This window comes from Lontra canadensis, unplaced genomic scaffold, assembly GCF_010015895.1.
Source record: "Lontra canadensis isolate GAN:19392208 unplaced genomic scaffold, GSC_riverotter_1.0 scaffold9, whole genome shotgun sequence".
In the NCBI taxonomy this organism is placed as follows: Eukaryota; Metazoa; Chordata; class Mammalia; order Carnivora; family Mustelidae; genus Lontra; species Lontra canadensis.
This window is the reverse complement of record NW_022631003.1, coordinates 11,459,823-11,478,150: the sequence shown is the minus strand read 5'-3', so window position 1 is coordinate 11,478,150 and position 18,328 is coordinate 11,459,823. Positions and strand designations below refer to the sequence as shown.

The following is an 18,328-nucleotide window of genomic DNA, read 5'->3' as shown; positions in this document are numbered from 1 at the left end:
ATTGGAGAACCATTTCACGATTGGTTGGACCCACCCAATAACTGAAGTGTTGGCAGGTATTATCATTCCTATTTTATTGATGATGGAAATGAGGATCAAGGACATTTAGATGACTTGTTCAGCACCTGGCTCCAAGCCTAACTCCAGGTCTTAGGTCATTTCCCTACACTAGGTCAAAGGGTATGAAGCAAACGCATGGAGATTTAAAACAACCCAGCAGCTGTGGGGAGGAGGTTAGAGGGGCAGCTCTTATCCTGAGACTAATGCTATTTAATTACAACTGATTCAACAATTTCATTGAGTCCCTTCTCTGCCCAGCACATTATCAGACCCTCCTCTGCACAGTTCCTGTGAGATACAAGAATGGTATAAACTATTCCCTTCTTGCTCTTCAGAATGGCTTCCAGCTACCCTTATGGGTGACTCAGTTATAAGAGCCCTACAGGTTTACATATAGGCTAAAAACTTACATGATTAACCCCACCCCGAATCCCAATATAACATTGAGGAACATTTTATTTAGTCAGATAACCTGCCCAAGAAATTGAAATAAAGACCAATTTTAAACTATTTCTTAACTACCACCATTCTCCCATTCTCTTCCAACAAAAAGCATAATTCTAGCCTGTATTCTGCAGGCAAAAACAAAGAGAACACTCCCTATTGCATTAGTAGGGAAGCTCCTATTTCAGGGGCATCTTATTAAAGTGGACAGAAAACCCCTCCTATCTTTTCAGCCAGATTCACCACCAATTACACAGCTGTCTACTCTGTAGTTCTTGGCCCATTCCTCATATGCAAGTTTTTATGCCAATATGTATCGGTCTTAGAGGTTTGCCTCAGTGGCTTCCTAGAGACTATAACTTACTCATTATTAGAGTCCTTATAGTGTTATACGTAATAGTGCTGAAAGAATATTTGTTGAGTGGGTATAAGAATCAGTAAGACACAGGCTCAGAACGGTCCTTAAAAATAGGCAGCAGAATTGAATACCAGTGTGCATGATTTAGAGAGCACTTTTTATCATGGATCATAAAAGTCTTTTCCATGATGTGTCATGATGCCTGAAATTCTTCCACTGGGATTTATTCCATCACATCTTGAAGACCTTCTGATTTTCAGGGATGTTGTAGTAAAGGAAATGAACATCTGGGTCCTGACAGTATCTTGTCTGATGGGTCCTCTGCTCCCATAAAACTTCGAGAATAAGCACGAAATGAATGGCACAGACGCGAGTCCTGTGGGATGCCAGGGAAAAGACAGGTGACTGTAAGCTGGAATGTCGAGGAAAGGGAGAGGCTTGAGCTAGGCTCTGGAAGAACTTCATTCTCCGGGACAGACAGAGGGGAGATGTGGGCTGAAGAGAGCACACTTGCCAGCTCACTGGGAGCAGCAAAGTTCCCTGCTGGGAGACAGTCTTCAGGGGTCCTTCTCGCAATTAGCATTGCTGGTTTATCACAGCTTCTGACTGAATCTTTTTTACAGGTTTATTTTTCAGGAAAAAAACAGCTGTGTCCTAACTGGGTTTTCCAGACCTTGGTTATAACACTCATTGCCGTGATGGCATTTTGGTAAGAAAAACTTCCGTGTTATGCTCTGCCAAGCTCTTTTTTTTTCTTCCCATATTCCTTTTCTCACCTATGAACTGGGGACTGACCTATGTACTTTGAAGACAGGGAGCCCTTAAAAAAAATTAAAAAGATTTTATTTATTTACTTGGGAGACAGAGAGAGGACAAGCAGGGTGCGTGGCAGGCAGAGGGAGAAGCAGGCTCTCTGCTGAGCAGGGAACCCCATGTGGGACTTGATCCCAGGACCCTGAGATCATGACCTGAGGGGGAGGCAGACACTTAACTGACTGAGCCACCCAGGTGCCCTGAAGGGGCCTTTTTTAAGCTCATATTCTGGAGAAAAAAAGCATGGACTTTCTGTACTTAAATGTGAGATGAAGGATGATTTTTTTTTTTCAATCAACTGATAATTTTTAGTAGCTCATTATGCGCTGTGTGTGTGTGTGTGTGTGTGTGTGTGTATGTTCCAGTCTTACAAATAATTGTCTGAAATTGCTAGTTCTTTTTCCTATCTACTTGGGGGAAATCAGAGAGGGCAATCAGGTACAATCTGTTCTCCCCCGGACACTCCTATTTGTTAGGATTCTTCTGGACTCTTCAGTGAAGACCCAACACCAAAAGGGCCTTTGAGATAACCCCAAGATATATAACATATTGAAACTGCAGCCAAATGTACCCAGCAGCTGAAGCCAGCAAACGCAGTAAGGACAAAGGATTCGCTGCGAGCAGTGGGAGACTTGACCGCCTTCTGTCCTCAGCAGGGCTCTTACTCCGGGCTCTGGTGTGCAGGCTCCTGCTGCCCAGATCGCCCCTCAGGCTCCAGGCCTTGGTCATCTTGCCTATGTCCTCTGGACCTTGTTGTTTTTGGTCTATTTGCATGGTCACAGGGGTATTTATTTCTCAAAAAATGCTTTATGAGCGTGGGAAAGGACTGCCTTTTGGGTTTTGTCTCAAGGGGCACAGTCGTTCTGAGAGGCAAAGGAAGGGGTAGTGCCAAGGTGCTGCTAGTTACAGAAGGTAGTGTGAGTCTCTCTCTGTGCCCTTCTCTCCCCTCAGCGTTTCAGCTTTTCACTGGCTACTGCCCACCTTGTGAAGCACCCCAGGTAGCTGACAGACACCATGACACAGAATCCCCACTGGAAGCCGCAGTCTTTTTCTCACTCTCCTAAGCAAGCTGTCCTCTGCTGGGATTCCCAGCTCAGGACAGTATGAGCATCTACTTTAGCAGACATACACAGCAGACCTCTCTAGAGATACAGTGTCCTGTGAAAACCCAGCAGCATGGCTTTAAGAAGTCTAATTCTGATGTACAGAGACTGCTTTTTAAACATGCGTTATCAGAATTTTCTTATGAATTCCAGTATCGTGAACCACTAAGATTATAAGTGGGAGGTCATGGGGCTTGTTAAATTTGCTTCTTGCCTGTGGTAGCAAAAAGGGTCAAACCAGAATTCGCCCGCAAAGAAAGGAGCAGATGTCCATTTCATTCTATAATTCTGGAAGTTCTCTGGGTCAGGCATTGAAGTAGATGCCAGAGACAAATTAGAAAGAGCACTTCAGGATTAGTTGTAGGGAGACGGAGGGGGATCTAGGAGAACAAAGTGAGGGAGACTGGGTCACAGCAAGCAGTTGCCAGGGTGATACAACGGATTCTGTCTGCCGGCATCTCTAGGGCTCGACACCACTTTCCCCAGACAGGGCTGTGCCTGCTGGGCAGTAACCTGCTGCTGCTGAGAACACTCTGGAAACTTCTTCTTAATGAGTGGAATTCAAACGTGTGGTATATTTCCTTGTGTATATTTAATAATAGTAAATCCACCACCTTTGAAGGGGAACAGTGTAACGAGGAGTTGAGTCTAAGGAGCCAGGTGTGAAGGTGTATTGTGCTCTGAGAAGACAGGCAGACAGAAGATGTCAGAGAAGCAGCCAAAGGGTTTGGCATCTATGCCTGACTAAATCCATGTGGCCTTTCCTCTCTGGGGCCACGGGGCAGACACCCTCCACCAGTGGGATGTGAACTCCGCTCTGTCTTTTTCCTGCCGGGAGCAGAGGGTTGCCTCCAGCGATTTACAGCTTCCTCTTGTAATCTTCCACTGGTGACAGACGCTTCTGAGGCAGCTTGCCAGGGCCAGGGGGCTGCTCTTTGGAAAAATCCATCAGTACGGAGCACCCCAGAGCCTCTTTGCTCTAGGAGGGGGAGGGCTTTCTCTTACCAGGGCAGAGAAGCAGAACGGTGCTGGTTTCCATGGTGCTTCTGTCAGCCGTGGCCGTATCCCGCCCCCCCCCCAGCCCCAATCTGTGTGGCCTGTGAGAGTGTATCTCTGGCCAGCTGGTTGTTTGAGATACAGATGAACTCAAATCTGTCACATAATGTTCCCTTCTTATTTTTTTCTTTTTTTTTTTTTAACAGTGCCTTGACGATAGTCTCTCTTTACATACTTAGCTTAAAAGATCAAAACCAACGTGCCCCAAATCTTCCTCTGAGGTGAGAGTTTTGGTCTTGTTTTCCTTTGGGGAGAAGGATCCTTGAAGGCCTCCTTCATTAATCACTTAGTTTTCTTCCTCCAGCAATATCACCAACTCTCAGGAGCCCGCCCTGCCGCCCACAGCCTCCCCCTCAGGTAAGATTTAAGATTTTCACATTCCTCACTCTCAAACCTGGCCCCCTGTTTCCTGTGACTTGTCAACAAAAGAACCAGCTTTTCAGGTTAACCTTGTCGCTTCCCTCCCCTCTGCCTGATGCTTTGCAGCACCGAATACATCCCTGGCAACCACACAGTCCTCCTTCCGAGTACCAGAAATCACTTTCTGTGAGATCCTGCCCTGTCAGGAGACTTATTGCTGCCCCATCTGGGGAAAGAGAGGAGTCCCCTCCGGTCCTGTGCGAAGGCCGTCTCAGGAGGAGGAAACCCATCAGAGGCCATGGGCAGGTAAATAATGTTCAAAGTGAAGCATCTAGGGCTCTGAAACCTGACGTGTTTTACTTTGCAAATATTCACTTTCCTAATCTGTTAATGGTCCCAGACAATGGTTCTACTTTTCTCTTTGGCGTGGCAGTCTCTTTAAAAACACAAGTACAGAAACTTGCAGTCCTCTATAAGATTGAGTTCCCTGCCCAGTGATGAAATTATAGCTGAGTAAGTGAAAAGATTTCATTTGTCCATTGCCAACAAAGATAGTAATAGTAGAACATGTAAAGTAATCCTGGGTGGCTGGGTAGATTTTCTGGCTCACTTAGAACTTATAAAATGATGTCCTATCTGGGCTTTCTGCCCAAACCAAGCAGGGCAAAATGTAAAAGGCTTTGGAAGTCTAATGAGTTCAGGGTAAGCTGCAAGTCAGTGAAAATCACAACCCCTGTCCGAATATCTGTCTCTTCCTCCTAGGGACACACACACACACACACACACATACACACACACGGAATTTTTTAAGAAGCAGATTTTTCATGTTAAAAAAATTATGGAGACTTGATTAAGGGCTAAAAGTATAATTATCTCTGTAAATCCATGTGTAATACATCCAAATGGATACTAATTCATTATTGTTTTGGGGAACCTTTTGCACATCCACAGCAATGGTATGGAATAATGATGACAATCACATCAGTACATACATATTAGCATGGCTTATCCATCAGGATGCTATGGCAGCAACAGCTCCTGAGTTACAGTGGCTTAATGTAGTAGAAATTGATTTCTGACTCTCTCTCTTTGTCAAATGTGGATCAAAAGAGGGTTCTCGCTCATCATCTCCTTTAGAACCTAACTAATGGAGACTCCACGTCAATCCATATTTCTGCAATCTCTGTAGCAGTGGTAAGAGAACGTGTCTCTTAAAAGCTCCTACCTATGTGTAGCATGTGTCACTTCTGCTTACATTTCATTGGCCAAAGCAAGTGACATTGGTCATGTCTCATCTGAAAAACAGTTGGTAGGGGTGCCTGGGTGGCTCAGTGGGTTAAAGCCTCTGCCTTCGGCTTGGGTCATGATCCCAGGGTCTTGGGATCGAGCCCCGCATCGGGCTCTCTGCTCAGCGGGGAGCCTGCTTCCTCCTCTTTCTCTGCCTGCCTCTCTCTCTGTGATCTCTCTCTCTCAATCTCTCTGTCAAATAAATAAATAAAATCTTAAAAAAAAAACAAAAAAATAAAAAACAGTTGATAAAGTGCAGACCTGACGTATGCCTAGAAGAAGATGAACCAGAATTTTTTGGGCCGTCCAAATGACTGACATGTACAGTGTGGTCACTGGTTGAAGTTTGGAGGCAGTGGTATGATTTTTTCTCTTTTGATATTACTGCATATCCTAGAGTTGAATAACTTCTACAAATCCTCCTCCTCCTCCTCACCATTGCCACCGCCATCACCATCATGATGGAATGAGATATTGCTGTACACAAAAACACTGCCATAAGTCATCTACATGAATAAACCATTCCATCCCCACAAGCCTGAAAGATAGGCACTATTATCTCCATTTTTTTCCAATGAGGGGTGAGGTGTGGAGAGTTTTTCCCTATATCTGTAGGAGGCCATGCTTGCACTGTTTTTCTCATGAAAGCAACTTTTGATTGAACTTGGGATGAGATGCACCACTCTAGGGCAAAGATAAAGCTTCCATGTGAAGAAAGGAATGTGTTTCAGTCATTATATTCTCAGTAGTGTCAAATACAGAAAAGTCTAGTACTGTTAAAAAAAAATCCCTTAAAGCCTTCATCTCTTGTGAAAGCACATGGACCCTTGTGACTGGTCAATCCTTTTCCTACCTTGGGAGCCCGTGTTGGTATACTTGGTGACCTTGTCTGAGAGCGGTCCTCAGAAGAGACCATCTCACCTATGAGAGATGTGCAACCATGGGTCCTGCGCGGGAAGAGGTCATGGACTGAGCCAATCTTCATTTTCAAAAATGTTCTTGACCCTTGAGCAAACTCCTTCCCATAGCAACCAGCTCTTCACGGGCAGAGCAGTCCTATCAAAACAGATGAAGGCTTTTTGCTCTCCTCTCTGGGACACTGGGTGCCTGCATGTCTTCCATTGCCCAAGTAGGGGAGACTCCAAAGAGACTCCTAGAGAAAGAAGGGCTGCTCCACAGTGCCTGGCTTTGTCCTCCTAGATGCTGTCATCAGTTTCTCTGGGTAAAATTGAAATGTAAGTCTTGCTCTCCCAGGCTCCCTGGTACATGGGGAGAGTAGTCTCCTCTTCCCTCTTCCAGCCAGAGAGAGATAGAAAGGATTTACGTGTTCTTTTCACTGTCACCTTCTAGAAACCTGCAAACTTTTGGCGATTTAGAGTCTTGTAGAATGTGAGAGCGGTAAACCAGTGATACCTAACTTTTTAACCCATAGACTCTACTATTAATTCTTTCTTCTTTTATAATTATTTGACTGAGAAAATACATAGATGGAGAATGTTACTGTAAACTGTTAAGCTTTTAGTCAAATTATTTTTGTTAACCCTGCAGCAACATTTGAAGAATAGTACAAGCCCATGGGAGAGTTGTTACTTTTCAAGGGTGCAGACGGCACTGACGCTTTGTGCAATCACCTGGGGTTCCAAGGTCCCCAGGTCAGGAACACCTCGAATTGATACCAGCTGACCCACTGGCCAGCTGATGAAATGGAGGCCCAGGACCTTGCTTAAGGTTCTGCAGTAAGTGACTAGCACAGTTGCCACAGGAACCTGAGTCCCCTGTGTCCATGCCCTGGGTTCTTGCCCATCTACCATTATCTCTCCTTTATTTGGGCACCATGTGCACATGTACCAGGGATCAACTCCAGAGGAAGCCAACAGTATTCCCTCTGTGGTTCTAGAAACCCCCTTTGGCATGCCCCTCCTCCAGGGTTGCCTAGAAGAGGTCCCTGATGTGGGGCGTTTCTGGTGGTATAAAGAAAGTCTCTTCTGCTGTAGGTCCATCCTTCCCCTTTGTCCTGGGCACTATGTGACACTAGGGTTCCTAAATCTGAAAGTGGGGAAAGCCAGGCAAACTCTTTCAACCAGATGTTTCTGAGACATTGACAACTAACTGAAAATGGAAGAATAAGGACTCCTGGGCGGCTGAGTTGGTTGAGCATCTGCCTTCAGCTCAGGTCATGATCCCAGGGTTCTGGGATCGAGTCCTACATGAGGCTCCCTGCTCAGTGGGAAGCCAGCTTCTCCCTCTGCCTGCCGTTCCCCCTACTTGTGCTCACTCTCTCTCTCTCTCTGACAGATGAATAGAATCTTTAATAAAAAAAAAATTAAAGGATAAAAATTTTGAAAAGAAATTCAATGGTTAAGGAAAAAACCAAACAAACATGTTAGAATAACTCTCTAGGACGAAGAGTAATATCTAGCAGTTTACCAAGCCCCAGAAAACACTTATGAGCTTCTTTTCTAAGGGGTAAGACCTCTAGTAAAATAAGGGAAGGGAAATTAGCATTTTTATGATATGCTGAGTTCAAGCCATTTTTCTTCTTTTGGGCCCAAGCTGATTATATAAAACGTCTCTCAGAAAGGTTATCCCCACCCACCCACTTCGTATAAAAGGTTTGGTTTAGACTAACCAAGAGGTGGAGAGTGGGTATTTTGGAATATTGAGTTTCTACTCTGAGGAGCCAACTGAGTGCGATGGATTAGATTTTAATCTATGGAAACAATAAAGACCTAAATAGCCAGAGTTAGATAGGAAAAAGTAAAGAGCTTATGAGGAGAAAAATCTATGGAATTCTACAGATGTTAAGAATTTTGGTGAAGACTTAAAAAAAAATCTCATGAAACTAAAAGGCATGGGAATTCATGCTTATTTTGTTTTGGAGACCAGAACTCCGGGAAGAGCAAATGGCAGAAAGAAACTGACTCCCTGTGTTAAAGGACACAGTCATCAATTGGTTGGGCTCATTGACTTTTTCTTGGCATGAGTCTGGTTCAATCAGGAAAGAAAAAGGTATCCAAGATGCTGTTTTGGAACTCAGCCATGCAGCACAATTTTATAAGTAATGCTATATACACACTCTACCACAACAGGATATGTTTTGGTTGGAGACCATCTTAAATCTTTCTTCTCCAGAAGTTTCTAATTTAGTTTATTAGGAGATCTTTTCCGCTGATTGCAAAATCTGTCTCCAGCTTCACAATGAAAACTGCTGGAAGTGTATATTAAGTTTATAGTGAATATTACTGGAAGACATTTATAAAATGAGAACCACCCCTGCTTGACTACAGGAGAATTTATGGTTTTCTAATAACCAGCCTTTCAGAATTGAATACTCTTGCCTCAGAGAAGTGACAAACTGGAAATGTTTTATAGGAGATTTAAAATTTATTTCCAATCCTGCATTTGAAAAGCCATTTTCATAATTCTATTCTGCAAGATTATCTCTCCTTAACTTTACCTTTTTATTATTGTTTTTAAAAATACTGTTATCCATCAGATACTAAATCCTATCACAGGATTCTGTGTCTCCAGGAACATAAAAACATGCTTCTCTGGAAGTGAGGAAACTCTGTAATTCTGTTGCCAAAATTTATAATGAGTCCTGTTCCTGCAAATTCAGTGGGAAAGTAGAAAAAGAGGTAAGGGATGGAAACAGACAGGATGGAGAAGTTCTGGTTTCCTCTTCTTTTTATGTTTCAGTTGCCATATAAATTCACATCCTTCTATGGAAGCAATCATAAGCAAAACTCATAGCAGGGGACATGTGCTTGACAAAGATTGGAATAGCTGGAATCCAAGAAATCTAGAGGCCTTTTGGACAGCACATATATTTATACCCAAAGGGAAATATATATTCAATTTTCTAGAAAATTCTCATGTGTCAAGATCCATTTCTTTTTTTTTTTTTTAAGATTTTAAAATTTATTTACTTGACAGAGATCACAAGTAGGCAGAGAGGCAGGCAGAGAGAGAGGAAGGGAAGCAGGCTCCCAGCTGAGCAGAGAGTCTGATGCGGGGCTCAATCCCAGGACCCTGAGATCATGACCTGAGCCAAAGGCAGAGGCTTTAACCCACTGAGCCACCCAGGTGCCCAAGATCTATTTCTTTTTAATGATCAGGTCATGATCCTAGAGTCCTGGGATCAAGGCCCGCATCGGGCTCTCTGCTCAGTGGGGATCCTGCTTTTCCCCCCAACCCTGCCTGCCTCTCTGCCTACTTGTGATCTCTGTCAAATAAACAAATAAAATGTTAAAAAAAAAAAAAATGAAAAGGATATTAGGCAAGATGCTCCAGAAACCTGCCTCTCCTTCAAATTCTCTCTCCCTCCCCTTTGCCAACAGGGTGAAGGAGCTCAGGTTCCCATGTCCATTCCCAGCATCCCTCTGCACTCATCTGCTGGCAATTTCCCCTTTGAGTGTGTAAGGGGAAACATTTTTCTAGAGGGTATATGATGGACTCTGCTTCTTCTTTCCCTTCCCCTCTTCCTTCCATCCTCCCACTTTGCTGAGCACCTGCAGAGAGCCCAGGATTGCCTTACCTGGGGCAATGGCAGGTGCATAAGGTGAGTGCAGGCTTCTAGAAGCTCACAGTCATTTTTGTGGACAGGTAAACAAGCCTGTGTGCTTAGTGTAGGAAGTCCTAACCATGGCAGATTTACTTAGGAGTGATGGCACCCAAATAATGTGTGCTCTAGCATTTGCTTTCCATCCTGAAATTCCACACAGAAACATGAATAGAAACGTGTTTTAGATCTCGCGTCTCTTTCTTATGAAAGCAACACACCTTGTATTAACTTCTGTCTCTTGTTAAATGAGGGTACTGTCTTTGTGTTTTACCCCAAACTATGTTGAAAAATATAAACATTATTTAATGCAAAGAAAGGAATACAATGAACAGTACATAGCCTTGAGAAAAAAAAATCAGAAAATTAAAAAAAAAAAGACTGCAAAACCTTCAAAATTCTATTTAAAGACTTGTTTAGTAACCCACTGAATAATTGCTTTCACCATTCACTTTAAGATATTTTCCCCCAAAGCCTTCACAACAATCCTCTGAATAGTTACCTTTCCCAAACTGCTTGTAAAATGCCTTTTCAGCTGTGACGGGGCAAAACCACTCCCCCACTTCCTTCCTTCCCCACAAGCCAGCTCCAAGACCCCCACACCACTGATCTGCTGCTCTGGCACCATGGTCCCCACCTGGGGCTTTAAGCTCTCTTTTTTTCCTGTGTGGATCACATTATACTAGGAGTTACAGAGAAATCAGAGAATTTTAATAGAGGTTCCCTATTCTGGGGTTCAAGAAAGGGCAAAAATACATACAAGTAATAAAACAGTGATGACATACTTTTGATGTGATAACAGACTACTAACTGATCACCACATGGGTGGTTCTGTAGTAAGGGAGTGACGTCAGAGCGGAGGGGCCGTGAGCCACAGTGATCCGACCTGCTGTGGCCGCTATCACAAAGGACCACAGACTGGGCAACTTCAACTACAGAATTTATTTTCTCACAGTTCTCACAGTTGGACCAGAAGTCCAAAATCAGAGTGTTAACAGGTCTGGTTTCTTCTGAGACCTCCCTCCTGGACTCACAGATGGCCACCTTTGCTGTGTGTCCTTGCAGGGTTTCCTCTCTGCCTGTCCCTGGTGTCTTGAGTGTCCTAATCTCTTCTTACAGGGGGCATACCAGCCAGATTGGATTAGAGCCCAGCATAACGGCTTTGTTCTAACTTGATTGCCTCTTGAGAGGCCCTATCTCCAAACAGAGGCATGTTCTGAGAGGTTGGGGCTTCAACACAAGAGTTTGGGGAACACAGTTCAGCCCAAAACAGATGGCTTCTTGGGGAAGATGAGGACATATTAGATCCATAAGAAATGAGGTAGGCATTGGATGGGTGGAAAGGCAGGAGTGAGAACGGATGGAGAAACATTCAACTGACAGAAGGGACACACATACTGGGTTTCCTCTCATCCTGGCCAAGCCTTAAAGTTTGACAGACTTTTTTTCCTCTTCAGAAGACAGAAGCTTGTCATTCCTGGCAAGAGATGCACTAACCAGCCCTGACTGGGGGAGTGACTGTAAGTTTACATCCAAGCGACTTTCCTTTGGCTTCAGGGTAGAGGCCCTGGGAGTGGCAACAGGCAGTGAAAGCATTACAGGAGTGGGGCTGGCGGGGGTGGGGGGGTGGGGGAGGGGGGGGGTGGGGGGTGGGGTGGGGACACAAAGGCTGCACCCTGCAGCCAACGCTCATGGGGATTAGGGTTAGGTTTTTATAATCAATGCATCTAACCATTAAGGAGGCTTAGAGATGGTCGTTCACACTAGAGTAGAGGAGGTTATCTCCATGGATTTTGATAATTTATTTGAACCTCCTACATTCTTCTTCAATTCTGACTGTACTTTTCATTTGTTTTCTAAGTTTTTTTTTTTTTTTAAGCTTTCTTTCTTGGCCAGATTGTATTTCACACTGCACCCTCCATTTTCAATAAATGTCAATTTAGTTGGATTTCCAGGGTCCAGAAATTCTTTTGGATGTTATGGGGCTACCTATTAGAACGTGGGTTTTTATGAGTTTTCTTAAAATTTACTATAACAACAACAAAAAGACCTCCCCTTCCCTTTCCCTCCCCTTCTTTTTCCATTTGAATGCAAATGGAACCCATTTTATCTAGGAAACTCTTCTTTCACTTTGGGTAATTTGGAGACATTGCAGAAGCAGGATAGTTTTCCTCTGCAGAAGAGTTTACTTTCTCTGTTTCTTCTCAATACAGGGATTGATACAACCATCAGTTCTATTCAGATCATGGAAATCCAGCAAGTAATAGATCATCGGTATTGTGGCCGAGGCCTCCAGTGCAGGTGGGTAAGCCTCCCCATTCTACCCCGATTGTTTCTGGAACTTACTCAGGGCTCTGGGTTTCTGAGGCTGGAATGAAAGCTCAAACTACATGGTAAAAATCAATGTGTGCTTACGTTGCTCCTTAAGTGAAAACACATTTGTTACATGGTAGATGAGGGCATCATAAAAATGGTTGCTATTAGCAAATGTCAATAAACCATGGCTCCAATGATTCCACCCTCCCATATTAATGGGTGAGTCCAAAGCAAAAAGCTTAGGGGGCAGCTCTGTGGCCGACTCTCTGAGGACACATACAGTAGGCTCTACAGAGCTGCCAGTTAATTGTATCGACAGGAAAGACATTGTTACTCATGGCTCCAAGTACTGAATGAGCTGATGTTTATACATTTTAATAACAAGGAATATCATTATTTTAATTGCTAAATAATAAAGCTTATCTTGGCTTTTTCAGTTAGGAGTGAAAAAAAAAATCCAGATATTACAAAAGTTCTCATTGACCTCCGTGTCTATTGTGTGTGGTCAGGTAATGATGCATTTAGAGTCTAAGCACAGACCACAAGTAGCTTCAAGGTAGCCTGATAGGCAAGTTGAAGGCGTTAAGAATGGGGACTTATTTTTCTTTCTCTGATAAATTTTTACGGGGTGATTGCTAGGTGAAAGACAAGACCCTGTACTTTGAACTGGTGTCACAAATCCTTGGGATTCTCAGCCTGATTTCTTTTTAACCTGATGTAACTTAGACTTCAAGTTGATGACCCTGAGCTTTAAAAATAAACTGTATGGTGCTTTATGACTTGTTTATGGCTTTGACATTCATTATGATGTGGAATTCTTCCCCAGATCCCTCTGAGGTTGGTTAGTTGATCCCATTCTGCCATTAAGGAACCTGAGCTTCAGTGAGCTTAAAGAAGTCAGAGACAGACATTAATTATTGTGCTAGGGTGACATAATGCAGAAGTGTGGGATGACTGGGTTTCAAATTCCAGATCTTTGACAAGGTGTTTATCCCCCCGATTGTCCGTTTCTCCTCTGGGAGGTGAGGCTACTGAGTTGGGTGGCTGCGAAGTGGGCAGATGTCGGGGCCACATGGTAGGAAGTGAATTCCATTTATCTCTGCTTCTTCCCCCATAGAACCAGGCTCTCCTGATCCCAATTCAGATCAATTCCTTTTATTTCTACGTTCTCATTTTTAACAACTTACTTTAGGATTGATTAAAGAGAGTCTAAAATGATGAGCTCTTCTTCCAATGCATCTGGTTTTAAGTTGTCTTTCCATATAAGGTATGGCCTTGCAGATTATAAGAATTTGTGTTGGATATGCTATGCTTTTCTGCTAGAGTTTTTATTATAGGAGGAATCCCAGGAAGCCCCCGTTTGCCCCAAGTAGTTCCCTTCCAGGGGCTGCAGGGCAGGAGTGTCTGTGGATGTCATAGTTTTCTCAGTCACAGAACTGCAATTAGGACTATTGTAATGTTAGTGGATTCAGGTTCTGAAAGTGCGTGGTATTTCCTACTCATATTGCCTAAAAGGGAGTGATTCAGAGTAGGGAAGCTGGTATTCATTATTTTCAGTCCTCCTTTCCAGAGGGATGGTTGGTTTGAGGCCTTTGCCTCATTTGTTTCTTGAAATCTGTGTCTCCTTAACGGGGACCAGAGTCGTTTCCTGTGCACTCGATTATACGTATTTAGCCTGGGATTTGGCTTTCCATCACTTCATCTGTGTGTTCCAACAAACCATCAATCTTTGTGGTATGGTTTGTATATGAAGACCTGAAAGAGATCACTTTTGAAATTTGGCAAGTACGTCTCTGAAAAACATAAAGCTCTACCATGCTAACTTTGATTTTTTGGGTCTGGTATAGACTATTTCACCACTTATGTCGTATATAATGAGTAACAAAAGCCTTTTGAAGACTTTCCTGTGAATTCTGATTTGTGGTTTTATTTTATTTTTTTTTCATAATTAGCGCTGGAAATTACAATTACAATATTCCTGTTAATAAGCACACACCTACCAATGTCAAATTCTCTCTGGAAATCAAGTAAGTGAGTAACTGTAGAGAACAATTCTGCTTCTGTCACTATTTGAATAGCAAGTCTGAACTTCCTTCACAATTTGATCAGTAAGTTAGAGGGTGGGACATTATCAGTCTGTGTCCACTGACACTGGTTGGGTGGAGAGGTGGGCCAGCTTGAGGGAGAAGTCTTCAAAATGAAGGTGGGGGGGACACCTGGGTGGCTCAGTTAGTTAAGCAGCTGCCTCCGGCTCGGGTCATGATCCCAGTGTCCTGGGATCCAGTCCCACATCGGGCTCCTTGGTCGGCGGGGAGCCTGCTTCTCCCTCTGCCTCTGCCCTCCTCTCTGTCTGCCTGTGCTCGTGCTCTCTCTTTAACAAATAAATAAATAAAATCTTAAAAGAAAAAAAATGAAGGTGGGGGTGTTCCAGCTTCCCTCAGTGGAATGGAAAGACTCTAGGCTTCACACTCACAACTGTAAAATGGGAGTGATCTTGGATTTGATGTTTACAAGCTGCAGACTACCCCTGTGCCCCTTTGAATTGGGGTGGGAGCAAGAGGAATAGCACACCACCTGGGTGGGGAGCTCCTGGTAGCAATGCTAATGCAGACCCCACTCCCTCCCCAGAGGGGTTCAAGGAGTCAGAGTTTGGAGTTGGGCAGACCAGGGTTCAAATTTTTTCTCTGCCACTTACTAATTCTATAACCTCTTGGAGAAACCACTTACCTCTCTGAGCTGTTTTTATCTATAAAATCAGTTTGAGATAATACTATAAGACATAGAGCTGTTTTGGGAATCACTGTTAATAATAGTGAAATTAGGGGCACCTGGGTGGCTCAGTCAGTTAAGCAGCCTTTGGCTCCAGTCATAATCCCTCTCCCTCTACCAGCCGCTCTACTTGTGCTTTTTAAAATTTGTCTCTGTCAAATAAATTTTAAAAAATCTTTTTTTTTTTAAAAGATTTTATTTATTTATTTGACAGACAGAGATCACAAGTAGGCAGAGAGTCAGGTGGGCGGGGGGTGGGCATGCTCCCTGCTGAGCAGAGAGCCTGATGTGGTGTTGATCCCAAGACCCTGAGATCATGACCTGAGCTGAAGGCAGAAGCTTTAATCCACTGAGCCACCCAGGTGCACCTAAATAAATAAAATCTTTTAAAAAATAGTGAAATTAATAACTACCATTTGCTGAGCACAGAGCATATGCCAGACACTCTCCACTTTAATAGTGGGTCATATAATCCTCACAATAACCGTCCGAGCTGGGTTTTTCTTTTCTAGGTTATATTTTTCAGATGGGAATGTTTAGGTCTGGAGAAGATTGAACACACTTGTCCCAAAACTCACAGCTAGTAAGCCATGGAGCTGGGTTTCAAACTCAGCCCATCCTTTAAACCATCACTTTCCTGATGAAATGAGAGATGTAAGAACATTGCTCCTTCCTGGCTTATAGTAGGTGCTTCATAAATGGTAGCTTTTATTATGACTACCTTTTCTTCAAAATCACAAAGCTCTAATTTAATCTACTCTCACCAAATATTTAAAATAATTACAGTACTTTAAAACTTTGACCCACTTCCCTCAAATTACGCAGTGAGCTCCTCACTGGGAAGATAGACGGTTTTTATTCTGTGTCTCTGACCATAGTCTCTCCTTTTCTGCCCCCTCTACATTTTCTCTCTTCTTCCCTTTCGTTTCTCCCTCTCCTTCCCTTTCCTCTGTCCTCTGCTCTCCCCGCTGCTTCCCCAGCTCTCTCCTTCCTCCTCCATCCATTTCCCACTGCTCTATCCCTTCCTCTGTTTCACGCAGGCTTCATACTCCTTCTCTCATCAACTTCACTTCTACAGTGAGTTGATGACACTCGACCCAACTGCTTGCCTTAGGTTTGTTTCAAGCAGCAAGTATTTTGTGACTCAGAACTCATCACATTTCATGCAGAGCAAGAGCTAAATGTACTGTCTTCTAGCACTCCCTGAGTAGCCTGGAATAGCCTTTCCTCATTCATTCCTAGGGAAAGAGAGGGAAATAAGCCGACATGGTGTATCCCCTGAAGTGGCAGAAGACCATCTTGAGATGCTAAATCAGGCTTTTTAGTTTAAGAGCCATTTTTCTAATATGGGTGATTTAAAAATAACACACAGACTCAAATGAGATTGTAGGTTGTCCCACTTGTGCAAAAAGATCATTTCCAAAGACAGAAGGATCTCATCCTCTTGATGGTAATTAATGGGCTAACCTCCAGAGGAGAATCATTCTTTCTGGCAGGACTTCCACTCTGACAGCTAGGACAGTAGGTAAATTCTAACGGGGCTCAGCCCCACATCCCTTCCTGTTTGTTTACCTTGCTGCTGCAAACAGTATGTACTTAGATCAGGGGTTTGTAGAATCTGAAATCCTGGAAACTTCAGGTAGATGCAAATTCAGCTGCCAGTGAAAAGAGAAGGGATAGCTCCAAAATGGATTTATTCATTTATTTGTTTATTTATTTTTAAAGGTATTATTTATTTATTTAGAGAGAGCTCTAGCAGGGTGAGGGGCCGAGGGAGAGGGAGAATCTCAAGCAGTCTCCTTGCTGAGTGTGGAGCCCAATGAGGGGCTTGATCTCACCACCCTGAGACACGACCTGAGCCGAAACCAAGAGTTGGACACTTAACTGACTGAACCACCCAGGTGCCCCCCAAATGACTTTAAGATCTGTGGTGATAAGAACTGCTGCTGCTGGAGTGATTTCAGCCATGAGATTACGTTTTAGAGCTGTCAGAGGCTACCTCGGGTGGTTTTGATTGGTTCAGACTGACATAACAGATACACTATAGCCTGGGAGCCTTAACAAACATTTGCCTTCCACCGTTCTGGTGGAATGGTGGAGGTTGGGATGTCCCATATGGAAGCACTGGCAGACTTGGTGTCTGAGGAGGGTTCACAGAAGGCCATCTTCTCACTGTGTCTACCTGGCAAAGGAACAAGAGAGCCCTCTGAGGACCTTTTAGAAGACCAGTAATCCCACTCAGGAGGGCCCCACACTCGAGACCTGATCACGTCCCATAGGCTCTGCCTCCTAACACATCACAGTGGAGACTGGGATTTAGGCCTATGAATTTGGGGGAGGGGAACCTGAACGTTAAGTCTATCACAGTAATCATGTGGGACTGAGTTTCTTTCTGTAATAAGGAGATGTGAACGGGCATATCGGCACTGACAAGCTTAGTGTACTAAAATGCCTACCTGAAACTGAGTGGGTGTCCAAGTTATGTTCCCATTCATACCTCTTTTTACCAAGGTGTAGTCCAGTGGAGCTGGTAACTGCTTTCCCTTTGCCCTTTCTCTCTTTTGTCTCTTGAAGCACAACAGAGCCATTGATAGTCTTCCAGTGCAAGTTCACCCTTGGAAATATATGTTTCCATGGTACAAGGGGAACCAAGAGGACACAAAGCCGCCAAGAAGTCTCTCAAGAGATGACACAGGTAATGCTTTCCAGCCCCTGGGCCTTCTATCCCTGTTCCCGAAGAAGTGTGTCTAGAATTGTGGTAGAGCCTCTGCTCCCGACGAAGATTGGGATGCCATGGGCTGCCCGCCAGCGTTTCTCCTTGCTGGCTGACCCCCATCACCAGGTTCGGCTGTGTTTTCCTGTGTCCTTCAGAGCCTGCAGAGTGTTTCAGTGACTCCTCTCAAAAGCTGTTGCCACAGATAACTTTCCTAGAGGAGTCAAAGAAATGCTTTCTCAGATGATAGTCTTTCCAGTGGTAAATGTGGTTATGAAATGGATCTCTTTCATTCATTATTTAGGGCTATCAGCACATTTGGACCCTCCCTGTAGCCCCGTTCTTTGACAGCACATACCATTTCCGTGTAGCTGCGCCGGTAAGCTTGCTTACTTTTCTTTTCTTTTTCTTTCCTTTTCTTCTCTCTTTCTCTCTCTCTCTCTTTTTTTTTTTTTTTTTTTTTTTTTTTTTTTTTTTTTTTTTTTTGG

At 43.7% G+C, this 18,328-nt stretch overlaps 1 protein-coding gene across 1 annotated transcript in view; it reads left to right on the top strand.

Moving 5' to 3' along the window:
• The window catches only part of MYRFL (myelin regulatory factor like), a 97,516-nt gene that overhangs the window by 78,616 nt on the left and 572 nt on the right, over window positions 1-18,328 (top strand). The window contains exons 16-24 of the mRNA XM_032854830.1: window positions 1,486-1,571; window positions 3,981-4,055; window positions 4,139-4,191; window positions 4,321-4,500; window positions 11,500-11,562; window positions 12,256-12,343; window positions 14,311-14,385; window positions 17,702-17,822; window positions 18,145-18,219. Of these exons, the coding sequence (XP_032710721.1) occupies window positions 1,486-1,571; window positions 3,981-4,055; window positions 4,139-4,191; window positions 4,321-4,500; window positions 11,500-11,562; window positions 12,256-12,343; window positions 14,311-14,385; window positions 17,702-17,822; window positions 18,145-18,219 (816 nt within the window). The remainder of the gene's footprint in view (window positions 1-1,485; window positions 1,572-3,980; window positions 4,056-4,138; window positions 4,192-4,320; window positions 4,501-11,499; window positions 11,563-12,255; window positions 12,344-14,310; window positions 14,386-17,701; window positions 17,823-18,144; window positions 18,220-18,328) is intronic.